This window comes from Rosa chinensis, chromosome 7 (assembly GCF_002994745.2).
Source record: "Rosa chinensis cultivar Old Blush chromosome 7, RchiOBHm-V2, whole genome shotgun sequence".
In the NCBI taxonomy this organism is placed as follows: Eukaryota; Viridiplantae; Streptophyta; class Magnoliopsida; order Rosales; family Rosaceae; genus Rosa; species Rosa chinensis.
This window is the reverse complement of record NC_037094.1, coordinates 28,319,557-28,339,996: the sequence shown is the minus strand read 5'-3', so window position 1 is coordinate 28,339,996 and position 20,440 is coordinate 28,319,557. Positions and strand designations below refer to the sequence as shown.

Below are 20,440 nucleotides of genomic sequence, written 5' to 3'. Positions count from 1 at the left end.
TGCATATCAATTAAAATCATGCAAAATGATATGGACTGAATACCATAATTAAACTCAAGATCAGAGAATCAATTCTGCTTGATCTTCTCTTCATGATCCGATTCTGTGATCTTCTTCTTTGTTTCCTTGAAAACCCGGGATGACAAGAGAATTATTCTCCAAGTCCACTTCATCTTTTGTTTTCCTTGTGACAATGGGAAATCATGCATTGAATGGTGATAGCCCAATATACTTACACACAGTACCATAACCACAACCACATCAAAAGTTCAGCCAAATAATGAAATTATATCTTGTCTCAATTCAAATTATAAGCAAGGAAAAAAGGCAAAGAGCGTAAGTTCATAGAAATTAACTTTTATTACATCGATCATTAGTTTATAACCTAGTAGATGACATATAGAGTCTTTTGGTAATAATATCACTGTGTGGATGTAATCACCCACGCTTTATTTAACGCTCTATACTATCACTTGGGAAGTTCACTTTCCGTCGATTAGCTCATCACTTCACGCTGCAACATCAAAAAGAAGAAAACAAAAAATTAACTTCAGGTTCCATTCGAGAAAAACACGTACAATAGACAAACTAAAACCAATTGCCAACGATCGAGTAGTATATGTACTTACGTGGCGCAGTCGGTGGAGGGACTGATCTTGAACGGAACGTTAATTCCACACTTGCCGGGAACACCAGCTGCAAGGTCAGGGTTGATTCCTTTCATGCTATCGGCAAGCTGTTTGAGGCAATTGCAGGTGGTCTGGCGGTCAGGGGTGGTCTTGGCCAAGGCGTTAAGGTTTCCAACTCCGCTGCAGCAAGCGGCAGGGACAGCGCCGCCATTCTTCACGTAGTCTAGGCAAGGTGAAACGTTGCTCACCACTTGGCCGCAAGTGATGGCTTGGGCTAGGGGCAAAGTAACCACCACGCACAAGAGAGCGACCAAAGTAAGCTTCATAGGGGTCGAGCTAGCCATAATGCACTCTGAGGATGATGAGCTTGGAATGGGTATGTAATCACTTGTTTTGGGAGAGCTTGAGTGAGTAGTGAAGTGCAACGCGGGTGGGGATTATATAGGGAAGGGAGTGGGGTGGGTCGATCACATCAATTATTATTTATTAGTTATTACGTCAATTCTGATGATGTTTTGTCGATAAAACATACAAAATTTTATGTGCTTAAAACATATAAAATTATATGTGCCACATCTTCTTAAACCATTAGAAACTTCTGGACTACAAGCTTAATTTAGGTGTGAGAATTACATGCATAAACAAGTCCATGTAGGAACTACTTTTCTGCAATATTTTTGTTAGAAACTTGTGAAAAATAGTATCCAAATTATGTGTGCACTTTCACTTGTTATGTATCTTTTTTCAAGAAAATTGAAAATACTCTCCAACATGGAAAATTCTTCCAACTATTTCTGTTAAACCTAAGGAGAATAACTTAAGCAAAATGCATTTTCCTTGATCACTGTAATTAATTGAAACATCACTGGCCACATCTTGTAGTAAGGTTAATGTGATATCTCTATCAAACTATATATGTCATTACTCAAAGTGTGCCCGTGTAGGTGTAGGAGGAGTTGGGAAGGAGTTGGTTGATAGTTTTGCTCAGTTTAATGCTTGGTACGTACGTATTATATATTTTTTGTTCTTAATGATGGGGAAAATATATAGAAGACAGTCAATCAACAAATACTAGAAATAAAGAGTAGTAAACTCATAAAGAAGGGCAAATCTATGCCTCAAATAAACTGATAATATTCATGAGAAATTTTGAAGAATGATATTTTGCATTGAAATTAACTTTTAACCATATGTTTTTATTTTTTGAAAGTTTAACAATGTTATTTTAAATCATTGAAAATGACCATATACAGGGATGAAAAGTCACAACTCTCCTTATTCAATTACTACTTCAATAATGAAAAAATAATATAAAAAGTTTCTATGACTAGCGGCATTATTATTATTTTTTCTTTCCTACCTTCTCATAAATACAAATTTCTTTGCAATTGAGCTTTGATAATGATGAAGGTCAGTAAAAAATCATAGGCTTAGGAAATGGTTATCTTATCCAAATTCAATTGGAGAAGTTAATTACCCCTGATATGGTTATGAAAGGATATCTTCCAGACCTAGAATTGATTCAAGAATACCAGAAGCAAAAAATTACGCTAAACAAGGCGAATTAGGGAGTGGTTTTTGACTTTTGTCACTAGGAAGAATGAGAACATGGTGTTGATAGGGACATGCCTCTGGGAAATTACACCACCTTTCATCTTGACGAAGGATTGGCTGTGAAAGTGTGCCTGTTTGCGTGTTCATTGGCGTAATTGTTTATCTTGTCTCAATTTGATGCAATTTCATTGCAGTCATATTCATAGGGAAGGCAACTCGGTGGCAGATTGCTTGGCAAATTTGGGATTGGAAATTCCTTCTCTTTGCTGGTTCCCTACGACTCCAATGGAGATTGTTTCTAAGCTTCGTGATGATGCCTTAGGAGTCCTTCATTATCGCTGAATTGGTTGTGATTCTGCAGTTAGACATGGATTGCAGGTATACTTTTTCGGTGAAATTGGAAGCAACAGATTTTGGAAACAGTCTATTTAATTGCCTTCAGAATTTTTACTTGGAGCAAGCTTTAGTCTTGTCAGAGTATGAAGCTAGAAACATATCACTAAAATTTGAAATGGAGCAACATGTGAACCAAAGGCGACAAAATCCTACCGACATGCTTGCACTTTATAACTGTTGCTGCATAGCCATCTATAATTGTTTAATTATATGGTGCACTATTGAAGCTGCAGTGAGTCTCTACAATTTGATTTTTGTTTTCTTATGGCTTAGTGATACCATTTCTGGGTGATCCACATTTGCCATGGCCACCCATATAGTTTACTATACCCTTTGTCGTCTTGTTTTTTAGTCTAGAGTTGCTATTGTTTTCTTTTTTAGGGGAGAGGTTTTGGTCTAGTCCCCCTTTCTTTTTTGTAATTTTCTCCTTTTTAATAAATAGAACTGGGCATGGGGTTGAGCCTCCCAGTTAGGTTGGGTTCCAAATCCCTTTATAAAAAAAATGAGACAAACAACATACCCCATGCATACAAAGGAGAAGATTGTTTACACTGAACATGATTATTGTGAATTCCTAACCTGGCATGGGGTGGACATGTTTGGGGAAGTTTGATTTTCTTTTTTCTTTTCCATTTTTTTTTTTGAAGAAAAGGGAGAAACTTTATTAACTAAACACGAATATGATTGTACATGAGGGTATCCAGTAAGAATTCTAGAGCAAAAGTAAACCAATTGACACGGACATGTTTGCGGAGTTTGATGGGTATAGAAATATTGAAAATATGGATGATTTTCCCCCTGTGCAATATATCGTGGTGTGAGTTGAGGGAAGCATGTGCCTTCATTATATACTCTTCATAATTAAATATGGGTGGTTTCGTATTGTTTAATCATGTAGAATACTACATTTGTATGGAATAAAACAATAACCAATAACTTTTTTTTTTTTGAGAGAAAATGACAACTACATTAATAATAAGAAAGATTACAAACGATAGATGCAGAAACTGCATCATAAATGAAAAATTTGAAACTAAAACTTCGGAAATAATACTGAACAAGACTATAACTAGATGCGAAAACGCATCTGAAGATGCACCGGTTGTAAACCAAGCTATTTAAAGAATTACTAATGGTATGACCAACCATAAAAGGGCAATCTTTCATCAAAGTAACTGGTGATATGACCGACCAAGCATATTCTTTGTAGAACATACGCCGAAAAGAGAACAATCTTCCACCTATGTTATCGATAGTATGACTGCCCATAACAGAACAATCTTCTAACAATGTTACTGGTGATGTGACCATATATCCATGCATTTCCAACGTAAAAAATACGCCAAATAGAGGATAATCTTCCACCTAAATACTTGTACCATAGATCCAGGGCCCAGCCCAAACAACCAACATAGACCCAAAGTAAATCAGAATCCCTAGCCCAATTCCAGACCCGACCCGGATCCCAAACATGAACTCAGGTCCAGACCCGATTCCCACCAAGATCCCAGATCAGGGTCCTACCCCAGCCTCCCGGCCCGACCTGCCCTTCTTCAGCCTAGCCCAAAATCCAGGTCCAGCAATCGACCTACATCCCAGCCCGTGCCCCACTCCTGCTCTTGGCCGCTGTCCACCATTGCCGCACCGGCTAGCGGCCAGGAACCAAGTCAAGCCTGTGACTGCTACATGGCACTGCCGCGCCTGCAGCTCCACTTTCACTACAAGAAAATGACTGTTTTACCGCGCACATTTTACGGCATGCATCAATGAGTGCCGTAATAGACATACATTTACGGCGCACTTTCACGGCATGCCGTGAATACCCTTTCTGATATAGTCTTTTACGGAGATGCACGCCGTTAATGTCAATTTTCATTTGATCTTTTATGACATGCATTGATGCACGCCGTTAATGTCAATTTTTATTTGGTCTTTTATGGCATGCATTGATGCACGCCGTTAATGTCAATTTTTATTTGGTCTTTTATAGCATGCATTGATGCACGCCGTAATAGTGTTATCTTTTACAGCCTGCAAGAATGTGCGCCGTTAATGTGGTTTTTAATATAGCCTTTTACAGCGTGCATTAATGTGTGCCGTAAAAGTATAAGGCGTGAAATTTTCACCAATATTTTTATTCCCCCCCCCCCCCCCCAATCTCTTCCCTCCACACTTTCTAATTCTATTTTTTTTCATTTCATAAAATAAAACTTCTCTCTCCCCCCCCCCCCCCCCCCCCCCCGACAGACCTCAATTTTCCATCTCTTCCCATCGCCGAGTCGCCGTTCAGTGGATTTGCTCTCCACCGAGTCGCCGGCCACCTCTCACCACCACCACGTTTTCTGCTCTTGTCATCGAGATGTCGTGGATCGATTGAGCTCCAAATTAAAGAACATTGAAGTGATTGATCACCGCTCTAGGAGATTTGGGCCACCGGAATCCGGGTCTTGAAGTTTCTGAAACCCATTTGGAGAAAGTTGAGAACTTTGGCCTTGTCTTGCTCATTTGCTATATGGGTTTTTTTCTCTCTCACCAAATCAAGGTACAATTTTTTTCACTTATTGTTTTAGCTTTCATCTTTTGAATTGTGGGAAGGCTTCTTGTCTACTTACTTTGCCTAGTTTGTTGCTTTGACTTTCTGTACCTACATTTGAGAGTTTAATTTTGATCAATGTTGACTGTTCTAAGCCTTAGTGGGACTTTATAGTTTCATTTTGGGGAATCAAATCCCATTCTGGGTCTATTGAGTTGTGTTCAATATTACAGGGATCAAGCAGAGGTAGCGAATTGGGGAAAAGAGGAGAGACTGCAAGATTGGATACCCAAGGTGAATTCGTGCTCTAATATCCTTAGTATGGTTTCATTATGTTTTGCTTCAGACACGATTGATTAATTCTTGGTTTGGGTTTATGGGATTCCTATCATTTGGTTTCTAAAGAATCCCATTTTGGGCAGTTTAATTGGTAATGAAATCTGGGAGTTACCGCTGAGTACTAATGGAATTCATATATTTGTCTTAGGTTGAAAGGTTAGTTGGGATTTGGGTGGAGTTTGCTTAGTCTACATACCTGTAAGTGATCTTCATCTTAGCTGGTGTTTGCTTTTCAATTACTGATCTTGGTTTATTGAATAGCTCCATGTATTTCTATATCTATAATTAATCATACATATATAGAATTGTATATACCCGTTTATATATGAACGAATCAAAATGGTGGAAAACTCAGAGTCCTAACAGACTGATTAGGTAACGGGATCATATGAACAAGATGATAAATCGGCCTTAAACTCAGTACCCAAAGAACAAGAAGCTCTAAAGTTCTCATCTTTCTTTTGTTTAAGCAATCTATTTGTAAGTGTCCAAGACACAATTAAACCCAAAAAATTTACTCTCATTTCAAGAGCAAATCACTTGGCTTGAACATTCTGTCAATACAAAAGGTATAATAATTTAGGTAGGTCAGCAATCCCTGAAGAGCCTAAAGTCGCACAGATTTCAGTATAACCATTCCTAGCAAGAAAATTCAGCACCCCATAAACAAGAAGCACTTGAGTTGTAATCTTTCTTTTGTTCAAGTTAAGTATTTGTTGTGTCCTCAAGTTATTTATTCCTAAAGGAATCAAAAGCAAGAAACTGAAGTTGAGAGTGAAAAAGAACATGTAAAAACAAGAACAGATGAAAATAATTACAGTAAAGTTGATAGCTGACCGGAGTGGATTGCTATGCTGACTGGAAACAAGGAGACCTTTTCTTCTATCGAGTAGTCTTCTCGGCTTAGTGACACTAATTCCCTTTCTCTATTTTTATGTACATTTAATGTCCTCATTAGGTAAGGTTGTAATCACAGGCAAATTCTGGAAAACCATCTTTATGATGGTGATGCATGCTGTGTTCAATTTCTCGTAACCATACCATTGGCAATAATTTTGTCAATGTTTGCAGTAATAGTTATCTTCTTCTTGATATTTCCACCTTCTGATCTTTTGAAATTATACTGTTTTATGATATATACGATTCCTCTTCAAGCATACTTTGAGATAGAAAAGAAATGTATTTAATAAAGTCACCGAGTCAGAAGTTCTCCATCAGTTGTTTTTAGCATTTTCAGTTTTGAGACATGAGTATTCAGTTGTCTTTTGGTTATGAAAGATAGCAATTACTTCCATGGTTGTATACTGGTCGTCATTATTTAACAAGGCAGTACTATTGTGGCATTATATGTTCCCATGTTGGGTCCAGCATGGTCTATATTTTCCTATGGTTATACTTGACATCGTATTGTGTGTCTTCTATATGCATGTAATGGGAAAGGTCGTGAATGAGCTTTAGACGAGTCTCATGTTTATTGATACTGTTATATACCTTGATTCTCTCATGTATTTGGGAGTTAACGCTGAGTACTAATGGAATTCATATATTTGTCTTAGGCTGAAAGGTTGGTTGGGATTTGGGTGGAGTTTGCTTAGTCTACATACCTGTAAGTGATCTTAATCTTATCTGGTGTTTGCTTTTCAATTACTGATCTTGGTTTATTGAATAGCTCCATATATATATATATATATATATATATATATATATATATAAAATGATATGAAAAGATTGCTGTAGCTTTCAATTTTGTACGTTGCACTATATATATATATATATATATATATATATATATATATTTCTGTAGCTTTCAATTTTTGTACGCTGCACTATACATACATACATACACACACACACACACACACACACATATATATATATATATATATATATATATATATATATATATATATATACAGATCCTATCCAGAGCGAGGCATCGCTTTGAAATTTCAGAGCGAGATTAGGGTTTAGGGTCACTTTTCGGTCGCATATCCACATCTCAACCTTTCAGTTTCTAGGTACTAATGTATAGATCATCTCTACAAAATTTCAGCCAAATTGATGGTCGTTAAGGCATTGATAACTGCCTTAAAGCTAGTACGGTTCAGGTTGGACAGATTCAGTTTGTCCATTAGTTTAAGCGAGCTAGATACCTTAAAGACCATCAATTTCGTTGAAATTTTGTAGAGATGATCTATACATTAGTACCTAAAAACTGAACGGTTGAGATGTGGATATGCGACTGAAAAGGGACCCTAAACCCTAACCTCGCTCTGAAATTTCAAAGCGATGCCTCGTTCTGGATAAGATCTGATATACATCTATACACACACACACACACACATATATATATATATATATGTATGAATATATATATATATATGCACCCATACACACATCTACTTCATTCATACATTAATTATAGTTTTGGTTCTCTTCATTCAAATAGATGCATGATGAAATTTATATTTGGCCAGTGGTAAGATTTCTATCTTTTTTATTTTGTTTATCTTTTCTCATCAGGTGGGATTTTGATTTCTTCTATCTTTTTGCGATTTGGCTCAAGATCACTTGCTAGATGGTTTGAACTGCCTCAGCGGGGCTTCGCAGTCACCAGAGGAACTCCCATACCCTTTTCAACTTTCTCGTAACAAAAAAAAAAAAAAATTCAACTTTCGGGTGGGTTTCTTTCTTTCTCGTTTTATTGTTGCTAGCTGCATGTCAATATGTTTTGCTTCAGACACGATTGATTAATTCAAGTTTTGGGTGTATGGGATTCCTATCATTTTAAGGGTTTCAAATGAATCCCATTTTGGGCAGTTTAATTGGTAATGAAATCTGGGAGTTAACACTAAGTACTAATGGAATTCATATATTTGTCTTAGGCTAAAAGATTGGTGGGGATTTGGATAGAGTTTGCTTAGTCTACGTTACCTGTAAGTGATCTTCATCTTAGCTGGTGTTTGCTTTTCAATTACTGATCTTGGTTTACTAAATAGCTCCATGTATTTCTATATCTATAATTAAGCGTACATATACATAATTGTATATACTTGTTTATATATGAACAAATGCACATCAATGATTTGGCCTCGTGGTGAGTTGATTACTGGAGGTATTGGATACTTGAAACTTTGTTGTAAAGCTTAACAGAGATCAAGCATGCCGTTTCTTTTCCTGGTGCAAATTTTGAAGGTGTTGAATTCGTTGTTGGGTTTTCAGACTACCATCCTTCTGATGGTGATGCATGGCATAAAAGTTTTTTTCATTCTTTGGCATATATGCACAGCACTAGATTCATAATTACCTACTTCCCACCTAGGTATAATCATGTGTGTGCGTGTCTATATATATATATATATATATATATATATATATATAAATACATACACACGCCCCATTCTTTGGGTTTTGGTTTTTTGTCGTTTTGTTCTCTTTGTTCTGTTAATTGATGAAAAGGCTACCTATGACTTTTTCAATATATTTCGGAACTTGGTTTTATTTAACTAGTTTGGTGATCATTGCTTTTAATCAGAGTAGATAAATTGGATGCTGAAACCAGTTGTTCATAATTGAGACTGGTTGGTTTATTACCTGAACTTGCATCCCATGTCTTACGGCCCTGCTTCTCGCACTTGGTATGAATTCTTGACCAATTTTATTATTTCTTATTCCCTGAAACTTTTTTAGATCTGCCTAATACTGATGTATTATATATCCTTGCCTGAGTTGAGAGCTGAGTTTTTAGTTTTGGTGTGATTGGAGGAATGGAAAAGCACTATGGATACTCTCTCTTTTAGTGTTTGTTGTTTATTTTGTGTTTTTATGTCATTGATTGTTTTCAGAAAACTTGTTGTGAAGTATTGGATAATTGAACTTGTTACTATTACAGAAAATTGACATCTCCATATGTATGTTTCTCAGATGGTCATATGCTATTAGATAGTTTGCTGAGTACTTGCCTTCATTTATTATTAACTGTGTTTTACATTCATAACAGGGACTTCCACTTTTTGAGGTTTCTGTTAACATGCCATACTGATGATAAAGTGCTCAAAGTGATGGTCAATTGAGAGAATCTGCATTTGGATGGTTAAATGTTCAAAAGATGATGTAGTATATTTTGTAATATGCTATATTCTTAACATAAGTTTAAACTCAAGTTTGCTAGAAATTGTACTTGGTCTGTAGCAGATTGGATATAAAAAGTTTGTTAAAACCCTTTCTATTATCTATGATATATATGCTGATTCACCTGTACTTTGAGGTTAATATTATTTTTGCTCAAGTCATTTTGTTAGTTGATCATTTTTGGATTATGAGCAGCCAGGAAACCTCTTTGCCATAAAGACTTTTATGGCAGGTTATGTGCGTCGTGAATGACATATCAAAATTGATAGAAAAGCTTTTTACAGCATGCAAATTGGGCCGTAAAAAATTGGGAAACTACTTCTTTTACGGCATGCAAAAGTGTGCCATAAAAAAGGTCTTTTACGGCGTTCGTTGTAGGCCGTGAATAGAGTCTTTTACGGCATGCCCAGTGCGCCGTAAATAAGTGGTCATAAAGGTCATTTACGGCGTGCTTTCTTGACATTCACGGCTTGCAAACATCCCATAAATCAAATTGGATTATAGAGGAATGTCTTTTACGGCCTACTTGGATGCACAATTATGGCCTGGTTATGAACGCCGTTAAAGAGGAATGTCTTTTACGGCTCCGGCATTTACAGCCTACTTTTGTGCGCCGTAAAAGGGTATTTACGGAGCACAATGTGGGCGGTAAAAGACTGTTTTTGGAGTAGTGTTTGACTCATCCTGGATCCATGCTCTGCCGCCGCCATTGCAGCACGCGACGACAATAGTGAATTGAGAGCACTGTTTGTTCTCCATGGCCACGTAGTGTAAAGGTAGATCAGATCAACAATCTGCTCGACCTACTCCCACACAGCCTTCCCACGTCTACCAGTGCCCTTGTTTCTGTCGTCAGATCCAAATGGCGAAACCACCACCCAAAGAACTTCTGACCCCAAACCTCACAACAGTGATCCCACCGTGAGAAAATAAGCCGGTCGAAGCACATGCCGGATCCGCCCAACATCTCCTCAACACGTCGGCATCCCAGATCCTCCATTCTCATGGAGGAAGGTTTCAGATATGACCACCGCGAAGCGGCAGCTCTCTACCCTAGCAGAGCGTTAGGTCATTTTAACAATAACCAAGAACTTGAACAAATTTTGTTCTTGCACATACCTGGACATGCGATTTTTGTAATATGTATTTTTGCTTTGAGTTGCAAAGAAAAAAAATATAGTGTTGCAATTGAAAGCTATAGGGTTTGATAGAAATTAGAACTTTGACTAGGATAGTTATGACTTTTCATCCCTCAATATGGTAATTTTTCATTAATTTGAAAAAACATGGTTAAAATTCAATATGAACGCATAAAAAAAATCATTTTTCAAAATTTCTCATTATTCATAAACCATAAGCTCCCTAATAACAATTACAATACCCATATTTATAGGGTTTACAATACTTGCAGAATAAGTAGACTTAAGCTAAAATAAAAAGCTAATTAAATGTAAATCCTAAATTAAATGTAAAGGTACTCTAAAAGGGATTCAAATTTGCTCACCACTATCCCTTAAGTGGTGATACCACCACCCAATAAAAAAATGTCATGTGTGATAATTCATTACCATAACTAACCATAGTTAACTTAATTATCAGAAAAGAGAAAAAAAAAATTTAAAAATAGCAAAACTCTTAATTTTAATATTTATTAAACAAACTAGAGCTTTTTACCAATAACTACAAAATGACACTACTATTTAGTATTTACCAATAGCAGATTCCAAAACCAATAGCCCATGCGGCCAATAATTGAAATAGACTGTCAGCTCATTTTATAGAAAAAACACTCAAATATTAAGAAAATTACAAAACATGCCACTGAGACTCACATAACCCATTTCTCTCAAAATCAGAATGGTTCCAAAATCGAAACCATCCCAAAATCCAAATCCTCCCTAAATCGATCTAGGGCTCCGACGAAGGTGGAGATTGGAAGGTACCAAGGGCTGAGGTCAGCAAACTCGCTCGCTCTCACCGCCGGAGGAAGACACTTCACTCTCTTCAACGCTTCGTCTCGGAGCTCCTCTCTCATTCGAGCCGTCTCTACGGTGCGATTTTGACCTTTGGTTTCTCTGTGATTTTAGGCTAATGCACTGTTCATAGGGTATGGAAATGCAAACATGATTATAAGTTATTCGGTTTCCTGAGAGATTCACTCAAAATGCTCGCAAAGTTTGATTAACTTTTTTTGTTTGTTTGGGGATATTGGCTCTGGTTTGTAGTAATTTCTGGTTTGGATTGTGGTGAAGGGTTTAGACTGGGTTCTGTTACTGTCATTTTCGTGGTGTTGCTTTCTCTTGATTTTCAAATATGAGCGACGAGTTTCTGCATATTTCTTTTCTTTTCTCATTGACGAATGGGAGGGTTAATTAATTATAACCTCGGTTAAAATTCAAGATTTTACAGATTTTTCTTTTTGCTTGTTCTGTTTTGGTTTTATGCATATTATTTTCTGAAATCTTTCTTCATGTGTAATAGAGGAAAAGGATGTCTAATTTTTTGCTTACTGATTTTCTGCCTTGTACATGCTTGTTTTTGCTAAAGGGATTCATTGGCATCTTTAAATGATTAGCTCCTAAAAGATTGAACTCTTTTCTTGCATCCAACTTTGACATAAAGTGCCTCGATTAATCATGTAATTGTCATTGCGTTTATAAGATAGTAAAAGAAGGCTCCAATTGTGCTCATTGATCAGAAAAATGATGAATGAGCTAGTATACTACTGGGGGTCAATATACTACTGGGGATCAGTACACTACTGGGGCTAGTATACTATTGGGGGTCAATATACTACTGAGGGTCAGTACTCCAGGAAATCCTGCTGGAGAAACTTCTTCACCATGAGAAGAGGTGAAATTCAATGCAACTTGTATGTGCAAGCAGCAAAGCCAGAAATAAATGATATATTGTTTAAGTTTCATATTGTAATATTTATAAATAGTTTTTGGAATTATTAAATAAATGAGTTGTTTCTAAGAAAAACAAAGATGGAATATAGAAATATTATTTCTTCACAATGCTACTGACATTCAGCAGTGTTAATTCACATTATCAAACTCACAAGGGCAAATTCGTAAATTACTTACCAATAGAAATAATTCAAAAAGTGAAGGAGTCTGACCGCATGGGCCATGAACAGTACTGCATGGGAATTTAAAAAAACAGGCCTGCTAATGGTAATTTATGGACTAAAAGTGTAGGTAGTGGTAATTTGCTAAACAAACTAACCTAAATCCTTTCGTCTTCTCCCATCTCCATCATTCATCATTCATCATCATCTTCTACTTTGGTCTATCTGGAGTTCAATTCAATCCTCATGAACATTTCAGGCACACTCAGAACCCAATTAGCCTCAAAAACTGTGAATTCCTTAAAAACAATCAGGATTCGGGTATTTACCAAAAAACTTAATATTTTATTTATTTTAATATTTTACTATTCATCTTCATCTCTCATCACTCAGTAAAATCCACTTCGACCCGGTAGCACTAGAACTCTAAGAGAAGCATCGCCACTGCAAAATGGAAAAGTGTGTGATCCAAATTTTCAACCGTGTCCTGATTGAGAAAATTGTCCCACCCCCCAAAACTACCGCCGGCTGCAGCTGCCGGACTCATCTGCCAATTAAATTGAACTCAGAAAGTAGATGTTGAAGGATATGGCCGGAAAGATGATAAATAACCTGTGGTAAAAAATTAGGGACTTGGTGGTGGTTGTAGGTGAGAGCGAGAGTGGATTGCCCCCTTTTAGTATTGCAGAGCATTATTTGGCTAATTGGCTTCAAATGTTCAGCTTCCTTTCCCTACCCATTATGCAGGTACGTAACCCATGGCAATTAAATAGAAGAAACATAGATAATCGTAGAAAACTTGTGTGTGTGTGTGTGTGTGTGTGAGAGAGAGAGAGAGAGAGCAATTAAAAAGAAACAGAGAGAAGTGTAGAAAGTTGAGAGAAAGAGAGAGAGGACTCTAAATTTTATTTAAATAAAGGGTCCTTGACCCAAATCCCCAAAATGAGCACAAATGATCTCAATTACCCCAGCAACAGATTTAGGGTTTAGGGTCAGTTTTTCGGTTGGGTTCCGGCGAGCTTCGACGCTGGACCACAACCTGTTGGAATGAACACTGCCGTCGGCTATAGCCAATTGTGCCGGCGCTGGCCTGATTCAAGGTGAGTTCTTTGTTTTGTGCTATTGACTTGGATTCCAAATGAAGGCCTAAGGCCGAGTAAGCTTAATCAGATATCTATATACACTTGTTTATTTTAACTCGTCTCTCTGGCTAGCTAGTGAATTTCATCTTGTCCTCTTTATTAATTAAATAGGTGGATGCACTGAAGCAAGAACTGGGAGAATTCAATATTTGCGCAGAGAGAGAGAAGAGAAGATATGAGACAGCAGAGAGTACATTATTTCCGTAGTGTTGTGAGTTTGGGTGCCCAAATCTTTTTTTTTTTTTGGTAAAATTGAGGCAGAAAGCCGGGGAGGAAAGAAAAAAGTAAAAAAAAAAAGTTCTATTGGGGCAATAGACGTATGTTAAAGCGTCTATTGGAGGGCAATAGACGTCAGTTGGGGGGCAATAGACATTTTGAATTGATGTAATCTTCTTGTTTTTTTCTGTAATCAAAGTTTTATTTGTCTAAATTTAGGAAGATTAGTTCCTATTCTGGCAACTGAAAGTCCTATTGGGGGGCAATAGGCTTCTATTGGGGGGGCAATACATGGCTGATAGTCATCTATTGGAGGGCAATACATGGCTCATAGTCGTCTATTGGGGGGCAATAGACGTCTATTAGGGGGCAATAGATGTCTATTGGAGGCAAAAAACTTTCCAGTGAGATTTTCACCAAATTCAGGTGGGCAGAAGCCGGTGACCGGTGACCGGAATCCGGCGATCGGTGACCGGCTCCGGCAAAGTCTCCTATGGTTTCTCTCCTCTTCCATATTCTCTCTCTATCTATCTAAGTAACAAAGGTGAGGGGTAAAATGGTATTAAAAAAAATAAAAAAATCTTAATGGGGTATTAGGGAAGACTCCCTTAGAGTGTATTGGGTAAGAGGGAATTAAAAAAACTTCATGGGGTTAGTGGGAAAAAAATCCCTAGAAATGGGGTAAATGGACAAAAACCCTTAAATAAAATTGAAAAAGAAAAAAATTCAATCAATGAGCTTAGTTATTATATTTAACCATAGTTAATTTGTATATGATGTGGCAAGGTATAATAGGGTGGTGATATCACTACAAAATTGAAGATGGTGAGCAAATTTGAATCCCTCTAAAAGTATATAAATAATAAAATATCAAAAATAATGAATATATCATTAAATAAAAAAATAATGCATTTGATGTTGGCCCATATGCTTCTGCATCAGACTCCCCTGGTTGGAAAGACTTCGGCCTCGAATTCGAGTCATTGGATGAAGAAAATCCTGACAAAGTCTTCCATTGCTTCAGATCTTTTGTTAAACCATCAACTTGCAATTGAATCCACAAATAGATATTTGGAATACATGCTCAATCTTAACTCCATAAATTTTTTCTCCAACATTAACTTTGCAATCCCAAAATTTTTCTTACCTTCCTTGATTTGATTGATAGGGATAACTAAATATCTTTGGGAATCTGCATAATGAATGCATTAACTCCAACAAAAGCAACAAATTTACAGTCAATATCTTTCCACAATATTGACTTGATTGTGTCTTTATTGTCATATTCATCTTTGTCTCTTTTCTTACCATATACGAGACCATCTTTCATTGAGCAAATTTGCCTATAATGGAATGAATTAACTATTGCTCACTACTACAAAAATTGAATCAGACGACGCCTCTCACACGACGCATCATACTTTTCCGTCGTCTGATTAATTTTTATTTTTTCGGACATCGTTTTTACCAAATCTGTCGTCTGATATGGACTTATGAATTAGTTCAGAAGGCGTTTAAGGACAAAACCGTTGTGTGACGCTTAAAAAATTAAGCGGCAAGTTTCCCACCATGTAAGTAGTGCCAAACCCCATCTCAAACCCCAAATTTTCCCCCCAACATATATTAATCATACGACAAAAAATAATAAAACTGTGGTCTGATCAATATGTTTGGCTGAAGGAGGGAGATTTCCCACCACTATTTTTCTCTACCTCCCTAAAGAGGGAAGTCAAATTGATTGGAGACAAATTCCAAATTTAAAATTGCTGCATTCAGACCACATTTTTATAAAATCCTGTTGTGTGAATCTTGCCCAAATTGATATAGCCGGGCTTGAAGCCCTAACACTCGAGCAAAACAATAACAAAAATACCCGCGGCTCCTCAATCTCTTGACAGTGCCTCACTCTCTCTCTCTCTCTCGACACAGACACAGACCGATAACCAAAACCCACAACTATGAACTATCAGTGCCTCCTCACTTCAACCATATCTCTCTGTTCTACACGGTGTCGAAATCCATCAAATCTAAAACCTAGACCTCTCTCCTCTCTCCTCTTTCCCTCTATCTTCTACCCTAGACCCCAAATCCATCATTTTGAAACCTTGGACCTCTCTCCTCTCTCCTCTCCCCGACAACTAAACCAGTTTCCGCCTCATAGGATTGATGGTGAATTCATCCCATCATTATCGCTTCAAAACAGACCGGAGAGAGCCTAGATTGGAAACCCTCTCTTCTCCAATTCTTCGAGTCCTCTTTCTCTTACATAATCCAAGGCAGCCTCTCTATATATGAGCAGAAGAACAAGAAGCTCGAGCTCCTTCGACCCCATGAACGGGTCAAGAAGATCGAGTCGGTGACAGGTGACGAAGAATCCCATCGCAGCGGTACCGGTGAAAGTTGATTGCCTCCCGAAAGGTAAACGTCCCAATTTAATTTCAACATCTGGGTGGATACTTGTTTGCTATTTTATTGCTTAGTTTTCTGGGCATTGGTTCTTTATAATTGCATAATGTTATTTTCCAAAGTCAAATTCTAGTGTTCGATTCAAAGGGTCCATTTTGGACAAGCTGAAGCTCAATTCTTTGATCAAAAGATCTAGACTTTAATTTGAGCATTGTGTTATTCTGAATTTGGTGTGCAGGAGAAGTAGCAAACTGTAAATGGCGGTTACGAAGCCTGGAGTGATTGCCTTGTTTGATGTTGATGGGACTCTCACTGCTCCCAGAAAGGTACGATATCTCTGGTTTTAGTTTCCTCTAAGTCTCTTTTGTTTTTAAGTAGGGATCTTAAACAATAATTTACTGATTCAATATGGATGTACTCATATGTATGTACATGCTCTTTAAAACATCTCTAATTCATACATTTCATTGGAATGCTAGGATGTTACTCCACAAATGTTAGGATTCATGCGAGAACTCAAGAAGGTACATAACTTATTTGTCTGGAAGTTTACATATATGCAGGGGCTCTTTTTTTTATGAGGGGTTGGGTGGTGAGTGTCTCAATGGATGATTATATCCTTGTTGGATTTCAGGTTGTTACAGTGGGCATTGTGGGAGGATCCAACCTTTCTAAGATAACAAAGCAGCTTGGAAATACAGGTATATATTTCTTCATTTTTAATGTAATCAACAACTTTAGATGTATTATAATTTAATTGTATGGAGAACTGACTTCAAACTATAGGATTTATTGGGATTTGGGGGGTTTGTGAAATTTTGTTTTGGGATTTATTGGGTTGTTAAAGGATAAGCATGTAGTATTTTTCTTCTGTGATTTTATGATTCTTTTAGTGAATTTGTTTGACTTTTTGCTGTGGGATTGAAGGAAGAATTGCAAAGAACAAACTTGGAGCTGGATTCATACAAGGAAAAGATAAAGGAGAATCAGGAAAAGATTAATCTCAATAAGCAGTTGCCCTACTTGGTCGGCAACATTGTTGAGGTATGCTCCTTTTTTCTGTGGGATTTAGGTTTTTTAGTCTCTGTGTTTCTTGCTGTAAGCACAGTTATTATGGTCCTGAATGTCCGGGATGCAAATGAAGAAGTGTCCAATTTTCCTTGTTAGGCTAATTAATGTGCCAGCTATGCATTAGCTGAAGTTTTAACTTATGACAGACTTGTACCAATTTAATTTTAAGCTGTTGAAAGACATGTTTTGAACTATCATATAACTTGTTTGGGTCATAAGTATATGAATATGTAATTTCACTCATGACTCTTTTGTTGCATATATAGACTATATGCAGACCTTTGAGCTTTGAACCTGTTTTTTAAAATGATGAGTTTGTTGTTCTTCTAACATTACCTGGTTCTGACTTGTAACGTTTTCAGATATTAGAAATGAATCCAGAAGATGAAGCTGAGGAAAATGGGGCAAACATTGATATTGGAGGGCTATGGAGGTTGATGAGAAACCAACTGAAGATTACAATGATATTGGAGGGCTAGAGAAACAGGCAAGTTTCTGACATTAGGCATGGGCTGCTGACTTGCTCACTGTTTGTATCCCATACTCATATCTGTATTAATGGAGTCAAAATTTTAAAGTCAATAGCTTTCCTGATTGAATTTGTTCTCTCATTATTGGTTACAGTGAAGTGAGTGGTGATAGGGAGGTGCAGCGTACAATGCTTGAATTGCTTAATCAACTTGATGGCTTTAGTAGTGATGACCGGATCAAGGTTTGTTTGTTTTCATATATTCACTTCTCTTGTAACTATGACTATTTGAGAACACTTTGTAGATTTTGAAGTTTTTTTTTTTGCTATTATTTTGTTGTGACACATGGTTGCACACAGATTATAAAGTATAGTAGACCTCCAATTTTGTGACTTATATGATTTTATCATCAAAAGTTTAATTTCCTTTGTAAAGTGTAGTCATTTAAGAAATAGGGTCAAAACTTCAAAAGTTGAAATTATTTAGTATATAGAGGAATAGGAGGTTTACATATAAAAAATTTAGCATTTATATTACTAGTCATACAATATAATATAACTTTATACAAAGATTAGAACAATATGTTCTGCATCTGGCAAGTATTCAACATTTAGACTTGAAATATAGATAATGATGAAGATTCTCAGGCACTTTTCGGTTGAGTTAGACTAATTAGTCTGAAAATTACAGGTGATAGCAGCGACAAATCATGCTGACATCCTTGACCCTGCTCTTATGCGTTCCGGTCGATTGGATCGTAAAATTGAGTTTCCACATCCCACTGAAGAAGCAAGAGCTCGGATTCTGCAGGTTTGTCTTTTGCAATTGGTTATGTTTTGGGAGAATTTCGCTCTTACCTGGATCTAACTTAATTTGTTGCATTAATTTTGTAGATTCACTCTAGGAAGATGAATGTTCACCCGGACGTCAATTTTGAAGAATTAGCTTGCTCTACTGATGATTCAATGGTGCACAACTAAAAGCAGTTTGTGTGGAGGCAGGCATGCTGGCCCTTCGCCGTGATGCAACTGAGGTACTCCATCTCATTACATACCTATTACTTTGATCTTTAGGGGAACTATGTATACATTATGTGCAGACGACTAAGCAGTTGGTACATCATCGTTTGGCATACAATTCCTTATTTATGATATTTTTCTTTTGCTTGCTCTCGAGTCAATTTGATTGTTTGGTATTGTACCTTTTTTGTTGTTTTCAGATGAGCCTGATGATTCCATGCATACATTTACTGGTCATACGGGTAAGAATTTGTCTTTCTGTGGTTACTTCCTATTTGTAATGCTCCTTACGTGTTTGTTACAGGCATAATGCATTCTTAGTCATTAGAGTGTTATCAGTAGTGACTTATTAAAAGCTAGATCAAATTGTTAATTTCAATTAGAAATGTGTTATACACAAAGTTTATAATTATTACTACATAGGGTAGCCACTGTATGCTCTATCCATGTCAGAGTTACGTTTCTTTGGATTTAGAATGTGAGAGAAACAATTGCTCAGAAACAATTGAATTTTGCACTGGTGTGTCCAGTTAGCAACTAACTTTAATTCACATAGATCCACCCTTCCTTGTAATATAATGTAATTTCTATTTACATCAACTAATATAATGTAATAGATCCACCCTTCCTTGTAATATAATGTCATACGGGCAAAACCATTTATTTTCTACGGACGAAAAGAAAAAGAGAGGAGACAAAAGAACAAAAACGAAAAAGCAAGAAGAGAACAGGAAAGAAGGGAAAAAAGAAGAGATTCAGAGGAAAAAAGAAATGGGGGGAGAGGAAGAACGAAAGAAAGAAAAGTAGTGGCTCTCCCTCTTGGTATTTGATTTTATGTACTGCAAATCATCTATTGGAATTGGGTTTATCACATGACTATGTGGTGGAGGCCGGGGCTACACTAAATTTTGAACCTTGGCGTTATGAGGATGAGGTATTGGAAGGAAGCGTAGTGCTTATTAAATGAGTTTTTTGTTTCCAGATTTTTTATGCTGTTGTGTACATTGTTTGATGACTCGATTGTATATGCTGTTTTGTTTTCAGGAAGCGGATGAGGAGAAGTAGAAGAGGGAGATGCCATGAAATCTTTGGAGAACATATGCTTGGATTCAAAAAGGGGGATGGATACGCTTGCCACTTTGGATGAGATGAAGTCCATGAAGGTAGATGCCTCAGTAGTTGTTACTAGTACAGGTAAAAAGTTTAAATCTATGCAGTGGTAATGTTCTGATTTACAGAATTTGAAAGGACCATCCTTCATATTATTTTGTGCTTACTGATTGTTGTTCATGAATCAACCAGTACTTAGGTGGAGAATCAGGGTTTAGGAACGATATATGTATTACTAGATGCTGGTTGAGAGAGGATAGATCGGATTACCTTGCGAAAGGTGTCCTGAAGGTACATGGCTAGAAGCCCCTGATTATATTACTAAACATTTTCTTATTTTCTTTTTTTGAT

General features: G+C 36.9%; 1 protein-coding gene and 2 long non-coding RNA genes across 3 annotated transcripts; 2 read left to right on the top strand and 1 right to left on the bottom strand.

The window, feature by feature from the left end:
- Positions 1-291: 291 nt before the first annotated feature.
- LOC112180426 (non-specific lipid-transfer protein 1) lies at positions 292-1,040 on the bottom strand. Its single transcript, XM_024318977.2, has 2 exons — positions 630-1,040; positions 292-514 (listed from the first exon to the last, which is right to left on the bottom strand). The coding sequence occupies exons 1-2, from the start codon at positions 971-973 to the stop codon at positions 505-507; spliced, it is 354 nt and encodes a 117-aa protein (XP_024174745.1). The 5' UTR covers positions 974-1,040; the 3' UTR covers positions 292-504.
- Positions 1,041-8,958: 7,918 nt separating this feature from the next.
- Positions 8,959-9,723, top strand: LOC112176339. Its single transcript, XR_002926901.2, has 2 exons — positions 8,959-9,089; positions 9,452-9,723. It is a non-coding gene; the product is annotated as an uncharacterized LOC112176339 (long non-coding RNA).
- Positions 9,724-18,109: 8,386 nt separating this feature from the next.
- On the top strand, positions 18,110-19,226 carry LOC112175888. Its single transcript, XR_002926694.2, has 4 exons — positions 18,110-18,202; positions 18,651-18,770; positions 18,854-18,993; positions 19,180-19,226. It is a non-coding gene; the product is annotated as an uncharacterized LOC112175888 (long non-coding RNA).
- Positions 19,227-20,440: the final 1,214 nt, after the last annotated feature.